Source organism: Rhinolophus sinicus, linkage group LG03 (assembly GCF_036562045.2).
Source record: "Rhinolophus sinicus isolate RSC01 linkage group LG03, ASM3656204v1, whole genome shotgun sequence".
Lineage (NCBI taxonomy): Eukaryota > Metazoa > Chordata > Mammalia > Chiroptera > Rhinolophidae > Rhinolophus > Rhinolophus sinicus.
In genome coordinates this window covers 170,773,440-170,795,307 of record NC_133753.1, presented here as the reverse complement: position 1 = coordinate 170,795,307, position 21,868 = coordinate 170,773,440, and the positions used below count along the sequence as shown (strand labels likewise).

The following is a 21,868-nucleotide window of genomic DNA, read 5'->3' as shown; positions in this document are numbered from 1 at the left end:
AATTGTCCTCAGAGAGTCATGTTTCCTCAAGAGAGGTCCTCCTGCTAATGGACTGAAAATTTTGATAGCTTCTCTCTCTCTCTTCCGTTTCCTTTGGAAAGATCATGTACCTGGGCTCAGGTCTGTGCTGTGTTGGTGCCCTGGCCGGCCTTTCCACCCAGGGAACAGCTCGTCTTGGCAATGCACTGGGCATGATTGGGGTGTCTGGAGGCCTGGCAGCCACCCTGGGAGGCCTAAACCCGAGCCCAGAGTTGTTAACTCAGATGTCTGGAGCAATGGCTTTGGGCGGTACCATTGGTAAGCACTTGTGGGTTTCTACCTTTATGTGAATGCCCATGCCCAACTTTTTAGCCCACTCTTTTGACTCAGTTGATGTACCTGCTCAATTAAATGTTTTAAAATGTTTATATTTGAATGAGAATTATACTAATTGTGATGACTGTCCACCAAAATAAAATAGATAAATTATATTAGAAACAAAAGTAATAATACTATCTATAACTTTCTGATTAATTTATTAGATTTTATTATCTTTGCTCTCGAGGTCATTCATGTTTATTGTATCTGGATGGTAGAAATACTATGTAATAGTGGGCTACTGTGCCTCTCTTCCCAACTCCGTATTTATTGACATCACATTGGTAGCTTGAAATTGGCCAGGGTAGTTGTATTTACACCATGGAAATCAACAAATGCTACAAATCTGGGTTTCATGTATTGTTCTGTTGATTGTCCAGACCTAGGAAAGTGATGGAGAAAATTTTAATAATGCAGCTTAAACTTCAAAGTGTGTTGTGTCTAGCCGTTACATTGTGAATAGCACAAAAGATTGAGCAAATATTCTTCCAGTATTTGAAAACTGTGAGTGATGACTTCACTCACATGGTTGACAGTGAAGTTTTCACATACATATCTTCTTTCACTTTCATCTGACTTGTTAATGTAAACAAAAATACTTTCCAACATTCATGTGGGAACTACACTCATTCATCAGTTGCAAATACTAGGTTGGGTACAGATACAAGAGTTTGGCAAAAATTAACCAAAGCATTTTGTGAAAATCAGTTGGCTATGTGGAATTTACAATAAAGAGTATTGCATATTTTATTATTATTTGAAAATTGTGTGTACATACCTGTATATCAGTAAAGAATCATGTGTATATGTATACACACAACTGTTTTTATCCTGAGGAGCTGGTGGTTAAATATTTTCCAGGACAACATTAGCTTTTGGCCCCCTTTTATAATTCCCCAGGAAAGCTTTGGGTCCTCTCTTGACAGTGCCTAGAAAGGTACTTGAAGATAAATGCCTGGCTGTGGGTTCATGGCAGGAGACCTTTTAGACATTATCTTAGCAAATATTCTGAGCCCCACTCCTTCTATATCACCTATCTAGAGCTATGCAACTCCTTTAGAATCTCCTAATTTGGACATTTACTATACAGATATTTGCATTTCTTTCCACCCTTTTCCTTCCCGTCCACTACATATTTACATTTCTTTACCTTTGGCCTTGGCTCCCACCCACCCACCTGAAAACCTAGGTCTTCTTCATATTCCAGCTGTTTCAGGAGCGAGTGTTGGCTTATAGAGAAGAGGGCCTGGGTTATTCATGCTGTGGGGAGAATTTAAGGGGATTTAATTGGAGTGTTAAGTAATCTGAAGATGGGGTAGGCCAGGGGCGTGTTCGAAAGTTGCAAGGGGAAGAGGCACGTGATGATGCTATGTGTTTGGATGTTTTAGAGTTGGGCCTTGGTTAGATGTGTTGAGAAAACCTGCTATTTTTGAAAAGGTATATACAAGTATAGCCAGTGTCCGTACCTCCTGTATAGTCCCTATAGACTCTAGCCCATACTTGGAAGCAGATATTTATTGGTGACAAGGATGAAAGTGTGGTCTTTATTGTGGTTACTTTTCCAGGATCCGTTAAATTTTAATTTCTCTTTGACCTTCATTTCCCAACAGGATTGACAATTGCCAAACGTATCCAGATTTCCGACTTACCTCAGTTAGTTGCTGCTTTCCACAGTTTAGTGGGCTTGGCCGCTGTGCTTACTTGCATAGCTGAGTATATTGTAGAATATCCACATTTTGCTGTGGATCCAGCAGCAAATCTCACCAAGATTGTGGCCTACCTCGGTACTTACATCGGTGGTGTCACGTTTAGTGGGTCTCTTGTTGCCTACGGAAAATTGCAGGGTAAGTGATTCAACATAACGTAGAGGTAAATTTCTGTTGTTTCGGGGGTTTAGGGCTCCATTTCAATTTCAGAAAATAGCTCAACAGTAGAACTTGTTAGGTGAAGAGTTTGTATAGCACTCAGAAGTATATAAATGCTCTTTTCTCTCTATAAAGATGGCTTCCCTTTATTGTTCCTTGTGAATCTCATACTCATAAAGCTTTGAAGCTGTTTCTTCTGAGGGCAGCTAGTGGAGGAAACTGGTATGCAGAAATTTGCACAGAGGGACTAGTTGACATTTGATAATACATATGAACAAAATAACATCTTCATAATCCTTGGTTAGAGATGCCTGTGCAGAGTTCACAGAAATGAACTTTATGTATTTTCCAAAATAGAGAGAAGCTTGTTGAGTAAGTTCATGTGATTAGTATACAGTACTTATCTTGAAAACAAATGCACATCTTAGGGCTCTAGTTTGGCAACTTTTGCTACTGCTAAAGCAAGTCATGAAAATAGGACCAAAAAACCGTCACATGGGCCACTTTCAGTGTTTTCATGAAAAAGTGAGTCTCTAGAGAAACTAGTTGTGATTTATAACTCTGGTCTTGCCTCTTAGTAATCAAGTCTTTAAAATTAAATGAACTTCCATGAAGTTTAAAAATCACAAAAAGAACCTCAAACCTACAACGACCTTGTCTCATGCTCTGTCGTCAGAAACAACTAGCAAACCAGGTTCTTCTCACTTGGGCTCAGTTGATAGAATCAGAAATGCTAGTGTGCTAGGACTTTGTTTTGAAGTTTTACATAAATAAAACCACTCTTAACAACTTCCGTGTTGGTCCTATGGGAAAAAAGTGACTCTTCAAGATTCCATGGCAGAGAGGAAAGAAAGGTGTGTGATCAAAGAAAAGTTGAGCCATACTTTTCTTACTTCCGTTAATATTTGTTATGTGTAAGAACTCTAATTTGCTTTTATGTTTCGGTCTCTGGTGATATAACGTGATATTTTAAATACCATGTTTTAATTCTAAGGTTACATTTTGGTACTTTAGAATTAAATGACATACACTTAGGAGTATGTGTGTGGGAGTTTCTTATTACATGTTCTAGGTTCTGACTGCCATGTGCTTGGTTCTAGGTATCCTGAATTCTGCCCCTCTCCTGCTCCCTGGAAGGCACTTACTCAATGCAGGCCTGCTGACTGCTAGTGTGGGTGGGATGATCCCATACATGATAGACCCCAGCTTCACCACTGGCATTCTCTGTCTGGGCTCTGTGTCGGCTCTCTCTGCCATCATGGTAAGAGTCAGGGATGGAAAGGAGACACTTAGCGAGGAACGGGGACTATTTTGTTAGATTACAGTCTAATCATATTTCTCTCTCTTCAGAACGACTGATGGAATAAATAAATATGTTTTAAAATGATCTTATTGTTTATCTTAGTATCTGGAGAAAATAGAAAAGTATAAGAAGAAAGTCACTCTTTCTCTCCACTTAATTGTTCCTTTCAAGTTGTCACATGTAACATATTTATTGCTCTGGCATCTTTTCAATGAATCAATGTGTTGGTGAAAAGGACTTTAAAAAAGCCAAGCATGTAAATTCCACTTATTATGTGCCTGCTATGTGACAAGGCCTACACAGTAGTGCTTTGAGGTTTATGTGATAAGTGTAAGATAGTTCCTGCCCATTAGTTGCTCTCACGTTCATTGGAAGCTATGACACCAAGTCAAATAATTATATAAAATGAAATGCAGTTAATAAACTCTTGTGTTCAGTGAGGGAGTTCAGTAAAGCCTTTCATGATAGGTTGGTCCTCTTTCTGCTTTTTGCATTTAGTATATTGATACATACGGTATTCTTTAGTTGTCTATATTTTACAATTTAGCATTTTGTTATATCAGTGTATAATGCTGTTGCATATAGCTCTGTGTTACTAACTAATTGATTTATGTTTATCTACTCTAGTGTATACTTTGTAGGCAAAGTTTATATGTTTTAAGTTTTTAAAAAATAATTTACAGTGCTTAGCACAAAGTTAGACATAGAGTAATTGCTTATAAACACTTATTGGCTGCTCGGTTCAGAAATACAAGATTTACAGTGTTACAATGATACTGATTTTTATGTAATATTTAAGTGTTAGGCCATAATTTCAGCACAGAACCTTTATAACACTGAAAAGTAACTTAAAATTCTATGTTTATATGACTACTGATCATCTAATTTTATTCTGACTTATTTAGCACTGACTTTTGTTTTATTTTAAACAAAAGAAAAATAGTTTTGATATTTTCTGTCTAATAGGGCAGAAGAGGTAAAAAAAAATCTCAAAATCAAACCTGTAGCATTTCAATGTTAAAACTTCAAGAATTGTTATTTTTGAGAAGAGGTGAATTTGATATTTAAAAGATACGTAATGACTCTGTGAGAATGAGTAAGATAAAATGTTTTGCAGACGAATTTCATTGCGTTTGGCTTACTTAAGTAATACATGAGTACATTTATATTGTAACAAACTCAAAATACATAGAAATATGTGGAATAAAAAACAAAACTTTTTCTCCCCACCATCCCTTTCCTTTTCCGTGTTTAGTGATTTTGGGTTGCATTATGGACATCGTGAATGATATATTATAGAGACTTTGGATTCTGTTGTATTCCTTTAAAGTGTATTGATTGTAATTTTTTATTCATTTATTTTTGTAGGCAGCTCATATGGCTGGATCCAAATTTCAAATTCTGGCTCCCCTAGGATGGTGGGCAGCTGTAATCTATCGCTATTCTATCCTTAACAGAATTGCTTGGAATATGACCACATGTGCCTAGTTCAGGAGTCAGAGATTTGGGCAGTGTTTATACATAGGAATTGGGGCTTTCTTTCTCTAGCCTACTCCTTTGCAGAATTTCCCTTTTCACTCTCTAACTGCCTTAGTCACCCTAAGCCATAACCTTAGATCTTCAAACTAGTAAGACTGTGGACTTAAATTTAAGTTTTAGTTGTTTCACTTGGCACCCATAAAGGCCTGCCCTTAGGCCAACACCCCTGGGAAATTCACTCAGTACGGTTAACTTTTTTTCCAAGTGTAGACCCCTCTCCAGTTTCTGCATGCTTTTCACCACGGTCTTTTAGAGATTTAGGGATTTATTTTTTGGTGGGGGAGGTGATTCAGTGTTTACATTTGTTATATCTGTGGAAGTTGGTCTGATAGGAGGCACCAGCAGTGGAATGTATATGTAAAGATACTAATTGGAAAACAGTAGTGATTAAGAACCAGTATGTTCAATGTCAGATGTTTTAATAATTTTGAGTTACACTTTGCTTTCCGTCCTAGGGGGTGACTTTGACGGCTGCTATCGGGGGTGCGGACATGCCAGTGGTCATCACGGTGCTGAACAGCTACTCAGGCTGGGCCCTGTGTGCGGAGGGTTTCCTGCTCAACAACAACCTGCTGACCATCGTGGGCGCGCTCATTGGCTCCTCTGGTGCTATCCTGTCCTACATCATGTGTGTGGTAAGAAGCACGTGTCTGAAAGAAAAGGAAATGGTGTTCTGCAAATATGTGTCTGTCATTTCTCTTATTTACAGTAAAAACAACTGTGTCCGCTTTTATTCTCTTCAGCAGAACTATCAGACTGTATTGTTGGAATACATTTGCAAGACTGCTTTTTGAAGTACTCAAGTGTACATGATTAGGAAAATTGAACGTAAAAAGAAAAATCTTCTGACTCCCTCCATCTGGAGATAAACACTTCAGATTTGGGGTTATTTCCTTCTATTCTTTTTCTTTGTGTATTACTTATTGGTGTATTTTACTTGTCTGATCATATAGTACACTGTTTCACATTGAATTTTTAAAAATCTTACAAACTACTTTCCATTTTCTTATTAAAAATGCTTTTCAAATATTATTTCAAGGGACTTCAGAAGTAATCCATCATATGGATGTACAAAATTTATTTGCTTTTTCCTTAATGCTGTACCTGTTAGGTTGTTTGATTTTTGTTTCTCTTTGTAGATAGATACATCTTCTGATTTTTGTCTTACAATTGATTCCTAGAAGCAAAAGGATGTGCTCATTTTATGGGCTCTTTCTGCTTAGTGCTGTGTTGTTTCCAGAAAGCATGCTGCACTTTACACTCCCACTGGTCATCTGTGAGAGTGCCTTTCTTGAAGTTTTGTGGTCAGCATGATTTGAAAAAAAAAAGAAAAAAAATTAACAAGACAAATACTTTCTAGCCTCCTTTTTGTTTTTAATTCTCTTGATGGCAAGAAGATATCCTGCAAATAATTAAAAGTTTGACTAGAAACCTTTTTCTAATTATGGATATTATTCTCTAAATAATAGTTTTAAATGACTGTGAAAGGACAAACATGAAACTGAGTGAAATCAGAATGTGAACTTTACACTGATTAATAATTCAGGAAAAGGATACTTACCCCACCTTCACTCTTTCATTACAATATTAAAAAAACACACTTATTTTACAATTCAGAATTTCTCTTATATTTTAATTGAAAAACTCCCTGTAAATTAAGTGCTGATTTATTTTTTATAATAAAAATTAGTTTTCTTTGGTCCTATTGCAAAATAAAGGATTTGATAGCCCAAGTTCAAAACAAGCTAAGAGGTTTTGAAATTAGATCCCCCAAGTTGTTCAGGGAATTTGGAAAGGCGGAAGTTTGTGTCTCCTATTTGAAAAGTGTCATTTGGGGTTTTCAAAAACAAATGTTTATGAAGAAGAAAAAAATTATTCAATTGTATTAGAAATAGTTTTTTCTAAAAATGAGCTTTTAACCCTTAGTTTGACTTCGTTCATTTGGTGAATTTGAACGACCAGCAGGGGGCAGCAGATTTTCATTAGTCCTTGTGGTTGATCAAAATGCTGATTTTAAAATTAAATGGGAAGATTTGAATTTTAACAAAGTTAGTGGCTTATTGATATGGGGAGAGGACAGAAAGTCTTGTACCTAGTTCTTGAAGTGTCATCATGGGTACCTTCTTGCCTTTATCTTTTTTTTTCTTAAATGGTTTTCTTTAGGTTCTTAAATTTATTAATAGTATTCCCCAAATTTCTGTGTGTCTATGTCTCTTTTATTTCATCTCCTGTGCCTTCTTTATTTAGTTGCTTATATTATTATTGGTTATAGTAACTACAGTAACTTTTACTGTAGCAGTTCTGTAACAGTACCTAGAATAAGACAGTAAGAGGCTCTAATTGAAAGTATTCTTTTCTATGTGTAGTTCTTTCATTATATCTTTCTCTTATCTTTTTTCTATTCTTTCATATTTCTTTAACTGTTTTGTCTCGTTTTTCTGTTTCTTTCTATTTCCACTGCTGCTATTTATTGTTGGCATACCGCAGATATTTTTTATTTCTATACTGTGCATAAGGCTAACAAGGTATTCTTATAGCTGTCTGACCATACGTGTCACACTAGGTCAGATTGATACTCTATTTGTAATAGGAAATTGTATTAATGTAGATTCAAGGACAGTTGAAGCTTTAATTTTTAAAAATTATTCAATTATAAAAATAAAAGATGTTTAATGTGGGAAATTTGGAAGAAAATAGACAAGGATAAATAAGAATATAAAATAATCTATAATCCTATTATCACTTAACTGTTAACATTTAGTATTCTAATTCTGATCTTTTTACTTGCATATGTTTAAACACATTCTATCTTGTTTCAGTTTCTAACAGTTTTCTAATAATTTTTAGTGTCTACTGAGATGTTACTATATCACCTAGATGTAACAGTATTTATCCAAGTCCATATTATTAATTGTTTTGAACTTTCTTTCTCTGCAGTACATTCTCCTTGTGCATCTTTGATTATTTCCTTAGGTCAAATTTTTATAAGTACAATGAACTTGGACAAAGGGAGTAAGATCTTGTTGGCTGTTGATATTGATAAATTGATTTCCACAAATAATTCTGTAGTCAATCTTTCACCAGTGATGTGTGAAGTGCTTGTTTTACTGCATACTTATTAGAAAACAAACAAGACAACAACAACAACAAAACAAGCCTGCCATATTTTTCAATTTTGAAGATAGAAATTTTCTTTCCTTCTAAATTTTCCTGGCTTCTGACTTTTCACATTGATCTTCGTTGATTCTTAGCCTGTGCTTGTTTCTTATAAGAAACTGTTTCTTCATGGCTGGTGCTTAGCAGCACGGAGTGGTTCATATTACTAATAAAAATGAAACAGCTGCTCGTAATTGGGTGAAGTACAATACTGCTGGCATTATATTTGGTACTTTACAAATATTAGCTCATTTAATACCCACACTAATTCTGGAGGTAGGAAATATTCTCATTTTACAAGGAAGCTATTTTAAGATGTCATTTATTATTCTCTTTTGTATTTATGGAGCTTGACCTAGCACCTAGTACATTCAAATGAATATAATAATTTTTGAATGAACATTAGATGAATATTTTGTTTGTTAGCTAATTTCACAGTTTGATATCCTTTTTGAATAGGTTCTGGTAGCAGATATGCTATCATATATCAATATACATTAATATTACCAGTATTTTACCTCCATTATTTAATTATTTATTGAAGGAAACATGCAAGTCCAAACCAGAATAGAGTGGTTTTGTTATGTGAGAGGGAATGGAATGCACCCCAAGTGGCTAATTAGCATCCCTAAAACTAAATTTTTATTCTGACAAAAAATTCTTTTGGGTGTCCTCCGAGCCTAATGTGGTTACACAGATCTGGTATTGTAAAATGTCAACAGTGTCCAACAACCAGCTTAAATGAATGGTTTGCTTTATATCCAAATGTCATTAGACATTAACCTCTTTATGATTTTATAGTCCATTTGCTTGAGATAGTGTCCTGGGAAATAGAGGGCTTGCAAAAACGGAACATTTTTAGACCAATTTTTTTGATTTTTGCACTTTGTCGCTTGTTTCCACATGAAAATAGAACAGAATGAAGTGGATCAAATCCAAACCAAAAAAAAGAAAATTTTTTTTTGTCTTACCACCAATTAATTAGTACCTACAAAGCATTGAAATGAGAGATGCTAGTAGATGGATACATGTGATTATTGCTTTGGTTTTTGTCTATTTTATGACCTTTCCTTTGTGTTCAGATTTTTTTTTAAACATTTTCCTTAGAAGTATGTGAATTAAGGCTTTCTTTAATGTAGCATACAATTTTCATTATAGAGCTTAGTAACTTAAAAGGAACAGTGTTGGACAGTGTTGCAAATACTTTGTCTTGGAAGCTGGGAACTCTTCAATCTGTGGATCAGTGGTCACAGGATAGTCTCATTAATCACTTAAGCAAGCCAAAAAAAAAAAAAAAAGAAACAAAACAAATCCTTAAACCCTAAACATTTGTTGAAAATATGATGTTGCAATGGTAAATTCAGAGATGAAAAATAATTGTTTTTAAGAGACCACATGGAATTAGTTTAATGGTGATATAATTGTGGATACGTGTTTAACAAGTTGACTTTGATTGTTAAACTACTGTGTGGTTCCCTTTTTTTTTCTTCCTAAGATGCCATCAGAAGTGGGTACACATTAATTATGTGTCCTCAGAAGTTCTTTCCTTCTCCTTCATTCAGTTTTATAGGAAGTAAAGAATGGTTCCTTTTAAGTCAAGTCAGAATAAAGTGGTTATATGCTCTACATCTGTCTCTACATCACAGCCCTCTGTTGTCTGTTCCTCTACAGGATTGCAGGTCATGGAATGGGTGTGTGTGTGTGTGTGTGTGTGTGTGTTTGTTTGTGTTTAAGTTATCTATGACAGAAATATCTTAATGTCTGAAATAGTCCTTTGAATCAGTTTTTAAGTGCAAAAATTTGGTGGAACATATTTTTGGTAATTTCAGAATTCTGTAATTCAAAACTAGAAAGAATATATCAAAATCAATAGATGTTGAATATTTGGGAAGTTTCAGGGTGGCTATTTAGATTTTCATTAAACCTTGGATTTAAGTAGAGGAGGTTGTAATAAGAACTTAAAACTTCATGTCAGATTGGGACTATGAATTTATTTAAAAGCATTACTTTAATTTTTCTCTGACCCTCTTGTCTGTTAATAATATATATAAAGATATTCTGGGCTTTATTTTATATGTAATAATCTTACACAAGTTTACTAGATTTTAGGCTCTGTGAAATGTGAATGTTGTATCTGATCAATCAGCTTAGGTCAAAAGAACAAGTTAAATTCTGACAACATTTGGTCCACATTTGAAACTTAAGTTATTGATATGTTGCCTTTAGTCAAATGTGGCTCTCAGCTTATCTTCTCTACTCCTTTTCCTCCTTTCCTTTACCTCTGTCCCTCAGCAATATATGTACTTGTCTCCCCTAAGGTGGTACCAGGATGGGCTGTCTTTGGATGGTGGTAATGTTTTTTGCCTAAGGTGATTTTCACTGTAAAATCCCCATGTACTTTTAATAATAAAATGTTGTCTTTTTTGTTTTTACATAATAGATTGACACGTAACCTTTAAATGGTATAAACAATGGGTCAATGGTATGTTTATCACCATCCTTAAAATAGGGTTTAATAATTTTTTGGAATTTTTTCTGAAGTGATAAATTCAGTTGTAATTATGTAGAATGACTGCTTTGATCATGTACAGTGATTTGAATTCTTGCAATGCATTTGATTACGCAGAACGTCTAGCTTCTTGTCTTTTTTCTTTCCTTTTATCACCTCACCTCCCAGAGGTCTTCAAATGAACTGTTTTCAAAACCGGATCAGTTATTGTCACATTTTCGTTGTGGTGTTTGTACGATACATTGTCGGGTGATAGTAACTGAACATGCAATGAAAAGTGCCTTCCTATTGTTTTTTCCCCAAGATTGTTTTTCTGATTAAAAGGGTAGGTGTAAATTATAATGAAACAGTACATATAAACTCACTCATCTATCTTTTTGTAAGCAAAGTATTTTAGGAGTCTAGTAATGAATCCAGTCACTTCTACTAATAGCTTCATGGAGCTGATTTGGAAAATCAGACGGTATCAGCCTCCACATTTCTTTGTTTCTTGACGGCAGAGGGCAGCAGAGTTCTAAATGAAATGAATCCCTTTTGATTCCTCCTGGTTGCCTCTTGACAGCTTGCAGCTGGTAGCAGAATTCACCTGAGAGATCTGTAGGGTCACCTTATAAAATTTCTTATTCCTGTCTTTCTGTTTTACTCTTATGAAATACACGTGAATGTGGAGGCAGAACTCAGTATACAGATAATAATAACTAGATCTGAATTTTTCATTAATTTCTTATTGTTATTAGTAACTTTCTGTTAAATGCTTTTATAATTGCTCCTTTACTGAAAATATGTCAGTATACAGTAGATTTTATAGAAAAAATGCTTTGATTTCCCAGATGTCTTTTCATTTAAATTTTTGAAATAATTTTCAGAAGCTAGATCAAATTTATCCGATTAAAATGTTTTAGATGATTACATAAACCTCTTTAAATGATTCTGAATATCATATACATAAGGATTCTTATTATTTTCAAAAAGTTACATGGATTAAACTCTCACAGCTAATAATTTTGTGTTCCAGGCAATGAATCGCTCCCTGGCTAATGTGATTCTTGGAGGCTATGGTACCACTTCAACAGCTGGTGGAAAACCCATGGAAATTTCTGGCACACATACAGAAATCAACCTTGAGAATGCAATTGACATGATTCGAGAAGCTAATAGCATTATTATTACTCCAGGTAAAAAAACCAAATTAAAAAAAAAAGCAAGCAACCTTTAATACCTGTTGTAATTGATTATATCAAAACAGTTTCTTATAATAGGAAAAAATTCTAATGGGAACTTCTTCATTTTTGGAAACTTAGAAGCAATCCTATCATTACTAAATGAAAAATAATGAGCGTTCCCAGGTTAGGTTAATATTTTGGAGATCACATAGAGAGTCTACAAATTGATGTAATGGTCCTAGCAGTGTCATTCTGTGATTTTGTACAAATGTTTAAGTCATCTTTGAATCTTGGTTATTTATTTCTCATTGATAATTTTTGGGCCTATTGTCAGGATTAAGTTAAGTATAGTATATGAAAGTGTCTAGCTCACTCATTAGACTTGCTCAGTAAATGTTAGTAAATGATAATCTCTTTCTTTTCAGAAGGAAATATTTAAAAATCATAGAGAAACCTGTGGTTGCCAACAAGATGAGGTCACATGGCCTAGGAGAAAAAGCTTGGTCTGGGAGTCATAGCATCTTACTTTGGTTCTTAGTTTTGCTTCTAACAGTCGACATGACATTGACCAAGTTGTATAATCTTTCCAGGCCTCGGTGTCCTTCTTTTTCGAGGTTTAGTTCAGTTCTTCTTCATTGTGATCACAGAATGCTGATGTTACAAGCAATACATTGGCTTCAAATTAAGATTTTAACTCTATCATTCAATATCATAGGAGTTTTCTGTAAAGAAAATCTGTTCATATGTGGTAGTTTGTTGATTGGTTATAAGATACAAATAACAAACATTAGCAGAACTGAATGTTCAGATGCAAGCCTTCTCAATTGGGTAAAATGTCATTTTCTGGAGACATTTGAAAATGTGGACTTGGGATTTTGGTTGTCTCAAAGAGAAAACTGCTACTGTCAGTTATTGTGAGGGAGCAGATAAGCTATAAATATGCTATAATACCTGGGACATTCCTGCATGAAGAATTGTTCCAGCCAAAGTGGCATTAGTGTTACCTGTTGAGAAACATGGCACTAGAGTATAAAGGTGGAAAGATGTAAAGGACACACTCTTTTGCCTTTGGGCATTTTCCATCTAGTGAAGAAGTCAGATTGATAAATAAAGTAAGGTGGGTTATGATAAGGGCCAAGTTGGACTGTGTAGACAATTTTTCTATCATGGGGAACCTAAGAAAGATTGTCGGGAGGTAAGGATTTGTTTTGGGCCTTAGAGGATGGGTGGTATTGGGGGTGGGGGAAGGCAGAGGCAATAGCTTGAGAAGAGACTTGGTATTTGGAAAAGGGGGGGTAGAAAAGTTGGGGATAGATGTGCGATTCATTTTACAAGGAGAATGGGCAGAATTGTAGGGGGTTTAAGGAGAAGGAAGACGTATGAAGTTTTTAGTCATACCTGTAAAAACATTAGAAATGTTTTCTGTTTTTCCTTTGTCAGAGGGGAAGTTTTGTTTTCGAGAAAAAGAGTTTCCCCTTTATTTTTTTATTAAAAAAAATTTTTTTTTAAATTGTTAGTTTCTAAGTTCTTTTTTGGAGATATTAAGTTTGAGGTGGAGATGGGACAATGGACATGCTGTACTGGCGCTCAAATAACAGACAACTGAGCCTGGAGACAGATTGGGAGTCGTCATATGGTTTTTGAAGCCATGGGTTGGGCTGAGATTTCCCAAGGAGAGTGTGAGTGGCAGAGTTAAAGCCCTGGGGGACCTTCATTGTGTAAGGGGGAGAACAGAAGGAGATCTAGTCACAGAAATTGAGGAAGAATGGGAACAAAGGTAGGAGGGGAACCAGGGACTGCAGTGTTATTAAAGCCAAGTGTGAAGCTAATTTAAAAACATTTATGAGAGAGACAGAGAGAGAATGAGTGAGAGCAAGAGTGAAAGTGTGTGAGTGAGAGAGAGAGAGACACAGGTGTATGTGTGGTGTGGTGTGTGGGGAGGCGTGGCCAGCAGTATCAGGCACTACAGAAGATTGAGGAGGGAACCATTAGATTTTGAATTTGAAATTCAATCCAGTATTTTAAAAACTCCATATTATAGGTTTGCTTTCATTTCTAGTCCTGTTAACTGATTGCCTTTTGGGCATAAAATTATGTTCATAAAATTTCAAAATAAAAACCATATTCTTCTGTGTTCTTAACATTCCTCGTAGGCTATGGTCTCTGTGCGGCCAAAGCTCAGTACCCTATCGCCGATTTGGTAAAGATGCTCTCTGAACAGGGCAAAAAAGTCAGGTAAGTGCTTCCAGTGAGAGGCTTGCAGTGTGTGTGTGAAAGAAAAGGAAAACAGATGACTTTTTTTTAGATGAGCATTTCTTTTTTAAAAAATCTTACATGTAATTTCTGTTAATTAAGAAAAGAATATTGTGCTTATTGAATAAAATCCAAGAACACATAAATAGGAAAAAGAAAAAAGTAATTATAGTCCCGTTGCCCAGAGACAACTACTATTAGCAGTTTGGCCTATTTACTACCACTTAAAAATTTATTTTATGTGGTAAGAACGCTTCTTACATAACTGTTACTTTGTACTCGGTCAACAGCAAGCTGCCCTCTATTTCTGGTGCTCTGCATGTTCAGAGAAACTCCTCCCGTAACAACTATAGAAATGATCCCTGAAAGTACTAGTCTTTCTGTCATTTGTTTTGAGTGGTGAGAACCGGAGATGGGCTCAGATACTGTTCACGAGGCCTGAGTTGAGCAGGTCACAGTATATACCAACATTGTCCTATAGAACTTTCTGTGAAAATGGAAATGTTCTATACCTGCACTCTTCCAATATGGTAGCCACTTACCTCATGTGGCTAGCGAGCACTTAATAGCCTTAAACTGAGAAACTGAATTAAAATAAAAAAAATTTTCAATTATAGTTGACATTCAATATTATATTAGTTTCAGGTGTACAGCATAGTGGTCAGACATTTATGACTATTCCTTAAAGTGGAGTTTTATTTATTTATGTTTTAAATTTTGTTTATTTGTTTGTTATTAGTTTCAGGTGTACAAACATAATAGTTAGACATTTACACCTTTCACAAAGTGATAACCCCCCCCAGTGTACTACCCCTCTGACATGGTATATAGCTGTTACTATACCATTCACTATCCTCCTATGCTTTACTCTACATCTTGTGGATATATTTTATATACATATATATATATATATATATATATATATATATATATATATATGTAATATCCACTTAATTATAGTTGATGTTCTATATTATTCTACTTCAGCTTCAGGTGTATAGTGCATTGGTATCTTAAAGTGGAGTTTTAAATATGTAATCTTAGGTGAGGAAACTAAGTGGTAAAAAATCCTATTCTAGCCTTAGTCTTTCTACTTAGTTTTCGCCCTCTGTCTAATAGCATCAAACCTAAATATAGGCTCATTTTAGAAAGGGAAATTTTGTTATACTAAACTGCAAGATATTTATTAATGGGGTAAAACAGAAGTCCTGTTTCTCTGTGGTTTGTTTGATTTGCGGAAGGAGGTCAAGGAAAGCATTTGAACCACATCAAGTTGTGTCTGTTTGGTTTCTGTTGTTCACACTGAAGAAAAACAATTAAGCGAGAGGTCTGTGAAGAGTGAGACCCAGTGGTCAACGTGTGGGCTGGTTACTGTTTGATTTAGTTCTCACACTCTCAGGGTGGAAAAGACTGCTGAAAATTTTCTTTTTCTAAAACCATACACTTTTTCAAATATGAGTTAGAGCAACAGCTGTTCCTGTCACTTGCCATTTGGGCTCTGGACTCTGCTCTTGGGAGGATGGCAAAGTAAACAGAATGGCAAAGCTGAGGACTCTTTATTTCTAGATTATTCCTCCTGACCTTGGACAGAGGGTTTGAGGCATGTAAAAATGGGGCCAGTGGGTGATGACCCTGGCCGTACTTTGCATCTGTCCTGTACACCTTTGGATCTCTATTCTGGAACTCTGCTGTTGGGAGTCCGTGGCAGGATTGGCTGGAGTTCTCTGTGGGAGGATAACTGCTGTCTGTTTTACGGGGAAGCTGCTTCACTAGCAGTTTCACTGATATAGTACCATAAGTAACAGAGACAAGGTAACTATTATTAAGTAAAATTAGTTTGTCCACCAGGATGTTAATGTATATTGACATAACTGTTAATGTCTGTTAACAAACATTCCTTTTAGATGCCCATCTTACACTTTTGTCTGTGGGCAGATGATAAAAAAATAAGCCACACAGTGTGCCTAGAACTGGTGAGAGTATCAGGCCAGACTGGATGCAGAATCCTTATCTTCAGCTTAAGTATCGCAGCTATTATTAGTGGTAAAAGAAACTTAAATGATGAAATCATAGGTTATCTAAAATGTTTTACTGTCAGCTGCATTTTCTTCCCTCCTTCCTCCTTCCCTCCATCCTTCCCCTCTCCCTCCTTTCCCTGCTTCCCTTCCCTTCCTTCCCTTTCTTCTTTCACTCTTTCCCCTAATCTCTACCTTCCTGTGGTCTATAAATCTGTGTTTTTCAAACACATAGAGTTAAAATACTGTTTTGTGTTAGGACCAGCATTTCTGTGATATACATGGTTCCGATGTTTAGTATATTCTTAGATTAATTGAAGATAGACGATGAGAAAACTCATTGATTTTGTTTTTTAATTTTCACTTAAGTCTCATTTTCGTAACTTTTTCCTATTTTCATATAGGGTATTAAACTATGCTTCCAATTTAGTCATTGTTTTGCCACTTAAAGCATTTGCAGACCTATAAGTGGAAAGGATGTGCTAAAGAATCTATGATTTTTCTAAAATGAAATTGTTTTTCTATATTCAATCCACATGTGAAAAGTCGAGTATATTAGTAATGCCTTCTATCACCACATAAATGTTTAGGAGATGAGTGGCAATCATAATAAAATAGAGAAAGATGGCTTTTATGTCTTAATTATACTTAGGGAAGGGAATGATTAATTTGACATACCTCCTTTGTTACCTATTGATCAGCCTATATTAACCAGACATCTTGGAAAAACAGTCCAGTGTTAGATAGGTAGATGCAAAGTTGGAGAGCATTGTAAGAGTTGGGCAGCTTGATGGAAGGCAGGATGTGAAAGGAAAGGAATAAGAGGGATGGAAAAAAATGTTCTGAAAAGAAAAGGAATAAGACAAATGAAATTTTAGTTTCTGATCTGATTAAAATTTGAATTTTATCCATGAGGACATAATATAAACTGCTGTTTTAGGATGAATTCTGTCACACTGCATGAGAAAAGTAATTATTTGACTTAAGATTTATGGGAGATATTTAATTAAACATGTGTGAATAGTTTCTTAGTTATAATTTGTTTTTTATTGAACTAATTTTGTGACTAGAACATAGACTTTTCATGAGAGCTTTTTATCGTTTCACATAATTGTCATAGTTCAAATAATTTATTAATAAAAATAAATTTATTAATTTATTATATAGGATCAGAATAAAATTATTGTTCAGTCTGATTTTGCTGTTTGTGAGTTAGGAAAAATTAGTCATTTATCTTGATCTAAATATTTCATATTAAAGATGAAATTATATATTAGTATACTATAGTTTTTAAAAAGTATAGTATGTCGAATTTTCAACATGGGCTTTGTAACAAATTATGTAAATCTCATTTGAATTAAAGGGAAGAGAACTATCCTTGCTAACATGATGACAGTAGATTATCATATTTTTCCTTGTTTCTGTGTGAAGATTTTTTTTTTTATTTAAAGGGAATCATAGAAACTTTATGGATTTTGCTTTGAGTGTGTCGTCTTTTCATAGGAGAAATGCAAAATTTCTTTATGAAGTTAGGAATATGTATATGTATATAGATAACAACTTTTTTTAAAGAGACAAATGTCTGTGAACAAGAGATGGCTGCAGCAGTTACCTCGTATGTTAATGAAATAAATCTGTATTTACAGTTTGCGGTAATTTAGTCCTTTCATCACTCTGTGGAGCTCCCACGGTGTTCATTGAGCACAGCTGCTGGGCCTCTGGTTTTGGTAGATCTCTGAGCCTCAGGACCCCAGCATGCCTAACATCCAGATGTGGTGACATACTCGCACACATCCCCCGTGGACATGTGCCAGTGTGGACATACGATTGTCATCAGTTAGTTATGCCCAAGTGGTGCCAAGAAAAATTGCATCTGTCATACAGTCTGTCTGGCTTCATGGCCCATGATTGATTTAGAGACACTCCTGTTTTCCTTTACTTTGGCCATAGTCATAACATGCTCACAGAGAGCTGAGATTATAAAATGAAGCATGTGACGTTTCATGACAAGAGCTCATTTTGGAACATCGTGAAAGTTCACTGACGTAGACTTTCTTTACTGGCTGGGATATTGTTGCTTCCCAGTTGCTCAGAATGCCTCTGTAACTTACCTAACTTAGGCTTGATTTCTAAAAGCATTTTATTGCAAAAATCTTGGGATACAAGAGGACAGACATTTTTTCTCTTTATTTCCCAGTCTTTGGATTGATATGATAGGCTTTTCATTATAAAGAAGAGATAGTATTCCCGGTGAATAATTCTTAGAAAGAGGTGTAATTCTTTTTTTTCATAAACGCATTATTGCTTGGATTATCACAGAAGTTTTTTGAATTTAAGAAACCACATATCAGCTTCTTTGATTAACTAAGTGATGTTATATATTGCTTTCATGTTAATGTTCAGCTGTATCTTTTTATTAATAATTTGATAGACATTTATGACTAGGTAGTGACAATGCAAGGATGCATAAGCCCAGTTCCAACTTTCAAAAGTTTACACAGTATTTTGCCGTGTGTAATGTGCACCCATATTTTTAGCCCAAACTTTCAGGGAAAAAAATCTTTCATTTTAATTTTTTAATTCAAATTTTTATTTGTTTACATTTAGGTACTTGTTTTTTGTATTATAAAAGAATTTTAGCATTTATTTTTTTACATATTATGGTATAAGAAATTTAATGTAACAAATAATTACAAAACACAAGAACAAATACAAGGTACAATAAATTTTACGTACCAGTAACAAATTTATGATATGTACTCATCGTAGTAGGCCAAGAACTCTTCGTCATTGCAAGTCTGTTGGAAGTTCAACAAAACCGATTACTGTATTCCAGGGTATTATTTTGCATACAGCTATCGTTATTGATTTCTAGAGCTACACTTTTAACTCACAAGCATAAATAAAAGAATTAAAAGCATTTATATCGGTACAGAATTAGTACTACCCATATATAATGCTCCTTATTGTTCCCTCACAAATTTGGGTAAAAAAGTGTGCATTATACACGGGAAAATACGGCAGTTATAAAGAAAACAAATACATGAATGAATCAATGAGTGAATTTCATTTAATGTGATAGTATGCTAAGAAAAGTAGAGTAGAATTAGGGGAGGAATACAAAGGAGAGGCAAATTGTCCAGGGGACATTTCAAACTTCTTATACTACTCATAACATGAAAATTTTTGCAGGTTTTTAAAGATAAATATTAAATTTTTTTCATTCTCTGTCTAAACACATTTGGCTGCCAATGGTATTTACAATTTAATAGTGTTTTGTAGTTTTGTATGACATGGTTATAAGTTTAAATATATGTTATTTTTGCTAAGAAATCTTTTATTCTTTGAAGATAACGTGAAGATGAAATATTTTTTCGAACTAACTGGATTTTCCTGTTTTTCATGGATTAAATGTAATTCAAATAAACAGTTTATACTTCTTGGATTTGTTATGTTTTGGGGTGTAGGAAGAGCTAGGACATGCAAATTTGTAAAGCAATAAAGGTTCATGTTTCTGAGGAGAATAGAAATTAGACCAAATGAAAGATCCAGTATTGTATCTGAGTAAAGAAATAGGCATTATTTAGCAGTTTCACGCCAGCTTTGTAATACCTCCTTTTTAGACACGACTGTTTATGTTAGTGACCATTCACTGAACAAATAATTAGATAGTGCTTTGTGCCAGGTACTGTTCTAGTTCTTGAGAATACATCAGTGAATACACAGATAAAAACAACTGACCCTGCGGAATTTACATTCACTGGGAGGATAGTTAATAGGCTTTAAGATATCCTGAATTATGAAAAACTTATACCCCCATTGTGTTTCCAATTCAGATGCTAGTTGAAATGATGAACAGCTATAGCACAGGCTATTGTGTCAGACTTTCAGAGTTACAAATGGCACTGTTTGGTGATGAATTAGCCAGTGTTCTGATTTTCTGAGAGAATATGGTGTCTTTGCACCGAGCCTGCTTTCTTGAGAAATGTGGTGGCAGGAAGGTGGGTGTGATGGGAGTTATTTGTGTATTTGGTCAAATGAGTGAAACTTTTGGTGGAAAAGAGGGAAACCGAAGAAAGTATATGTGTTCAGTCACATCTGTGTTCAGCCTATGCATTGACTTGCCAGTAACCTCTCAGATCAAAGGTGTCTGTTGTGCTCCTAGGAAGTGGCCATCTTCCTCCCAGATTCCGAATGTTGACCACACTACATTTGGCTTTATACCGTCCACAGCATATTGGTGTGGTGGAAAGAACAGAAGACTATGTTAAAAGCCTGTCTGTGATTTCGGTAATTTGTAAAACCTCTGTCAGCTGTACTATTGGAGGACTTATTCCTTGGAAACCCTGTCACAGACAGTTCAGTGGTCTGAGGGAGAAACTCGCACAATTGATGAAACCACTGCCTCTGATCATCAGGGTGATTTTTGGCCCTTAGTTCTAGTATTAGTCATAATAAACTCTGAGCTGATTTTCTTCAATAAGGTTCATGTAAACATGGCAGGGTATAAGTAAATATAAACCTTCTCATTTCATGTTCAGATTCCTCAGTATCTTATAATTTGCATTTTATGGAGCTCACTAACCATTGCATTCAACAACATCATTAGAGTTATTCAGACAGAAAGATGAAATTATGCATAATTTTTACTAAATCTCTGCAATGTGCCAGTTTATAATCAGAACATTAGTGGCAAATTATAATTTTAATTTTTTCTTTGATATCATTCTTCATAGTCTTATTGGTTATTTTGAAATGAAAACTGTCAGTAGTCATACAATTTCTATTCTGGGTTTGGTAGCTGGATTTGGTTTAGTGATGGAAAAGCCATATTTGGACACAATCTTTAATGATCTCCTCAGAATGGAAAACAGGTTGAGACATGGTTCTGCAGAGGACTCCGTTGTGTTTGTACTGGATCCCCTTATCTGATCCTCCTTTGATGACTTCTCATTCTTTGGATGGCCTCAGTGCCACAGGTCGCATGTACACATGGAAAATATGACCATTGGCTTTTGTCAGGCATTTCCTCATCCACGTCATAGAACAGGTTCTAAGTTCTGTATTAGAAAAATTGTGACCCTGAGACATTTTTGTAAGCTCTTTAACATTCATCATTTTCTTCCTGAAGAAAGGCAGACCATGGATGAACACCAGATTTCAGATCAGGGTAGCAGATCAGCCCTTATTTGCCTTCACAAAAACAAAGAAAGGTACATAACATTCTCCAGTTCTGGCTGTTGGACAGGCCTAGGAAATTTAATGAACAATTTTTTTTTCATTTGGACTTGTATGAGTGAGTTCGTCTGAACCACTGCTTCTAAGAAGGACTTTCACAATTTTAGAAAGCTGGGTGTCTATCCTTTTGCCTAAGAAGCTTTGCCAGAAAGTTGATTCCACAGCCTTTTTCATTAATTAGTTTTTGTGGGCAGCGTCTGCCTTGTTAGGAAGATTTTATTTCCGCTTCATAACCATGTTTTTCTTCAGATGGATAGGCTAATTCTACCCAGTTGGTCCCAACCTTTTCACCAGCAAGGGTGAAATTTGTGTCACATTTACCCTGCTTGATGTCTTATGAGGTTTTATTCTAAACATTTATTGTAGTTATTTTAAAAAATAACTTTTTCTTGTGCTTTTAATAAGTGACCTGTAACTCAATTAGACATTCTGATCAGAAAGTGATAAACCAAAGAAACCTCTGTTTCAAA

The 21,868-nt window shown here is 35.1% G+C and overlaps 1 protein-coding gene across 14 annotated transcripts in view; it reads left to right on the top strand.

Annotated features, from left to right (window-relative positions):
- NNT (nicotinamide nucleotide transhydrogenase) overlaps positions 1-21,868 on the top strand; it is an 84,872-nt gene that overhangs the window by 49,318 nt on the left and 13,686 nt on the right. For all 14 annotated transcript variants that reach the window (XM_019736223.2, XM_019736222.2, XM_074328956.1 and 11 more), the window contains 6 exons: positions 102-297; positions 1,968-2,201; positions 3,323-3,483; positions 5,520-5,699; positions 11,745-11,904; positions 14,046-14,127. In XM_019736223.2, the coding sequence (XP_019591782.1) occupies positions 102-297; positions 1,968-2,201; positions 3,323-3,483; positions 5,520-5,699; positions 11,745-11,904; positions 14,046-14,127 (1,013 nt within the window). The remainder of the gene's footprint in view (positions 1-101; positions 298-1,967; positions 2,202-3,322; positions 3,484-5,519; positions 5,700-11,744; positions 11,905-14,045; positions 14,128-21,868) is intronic.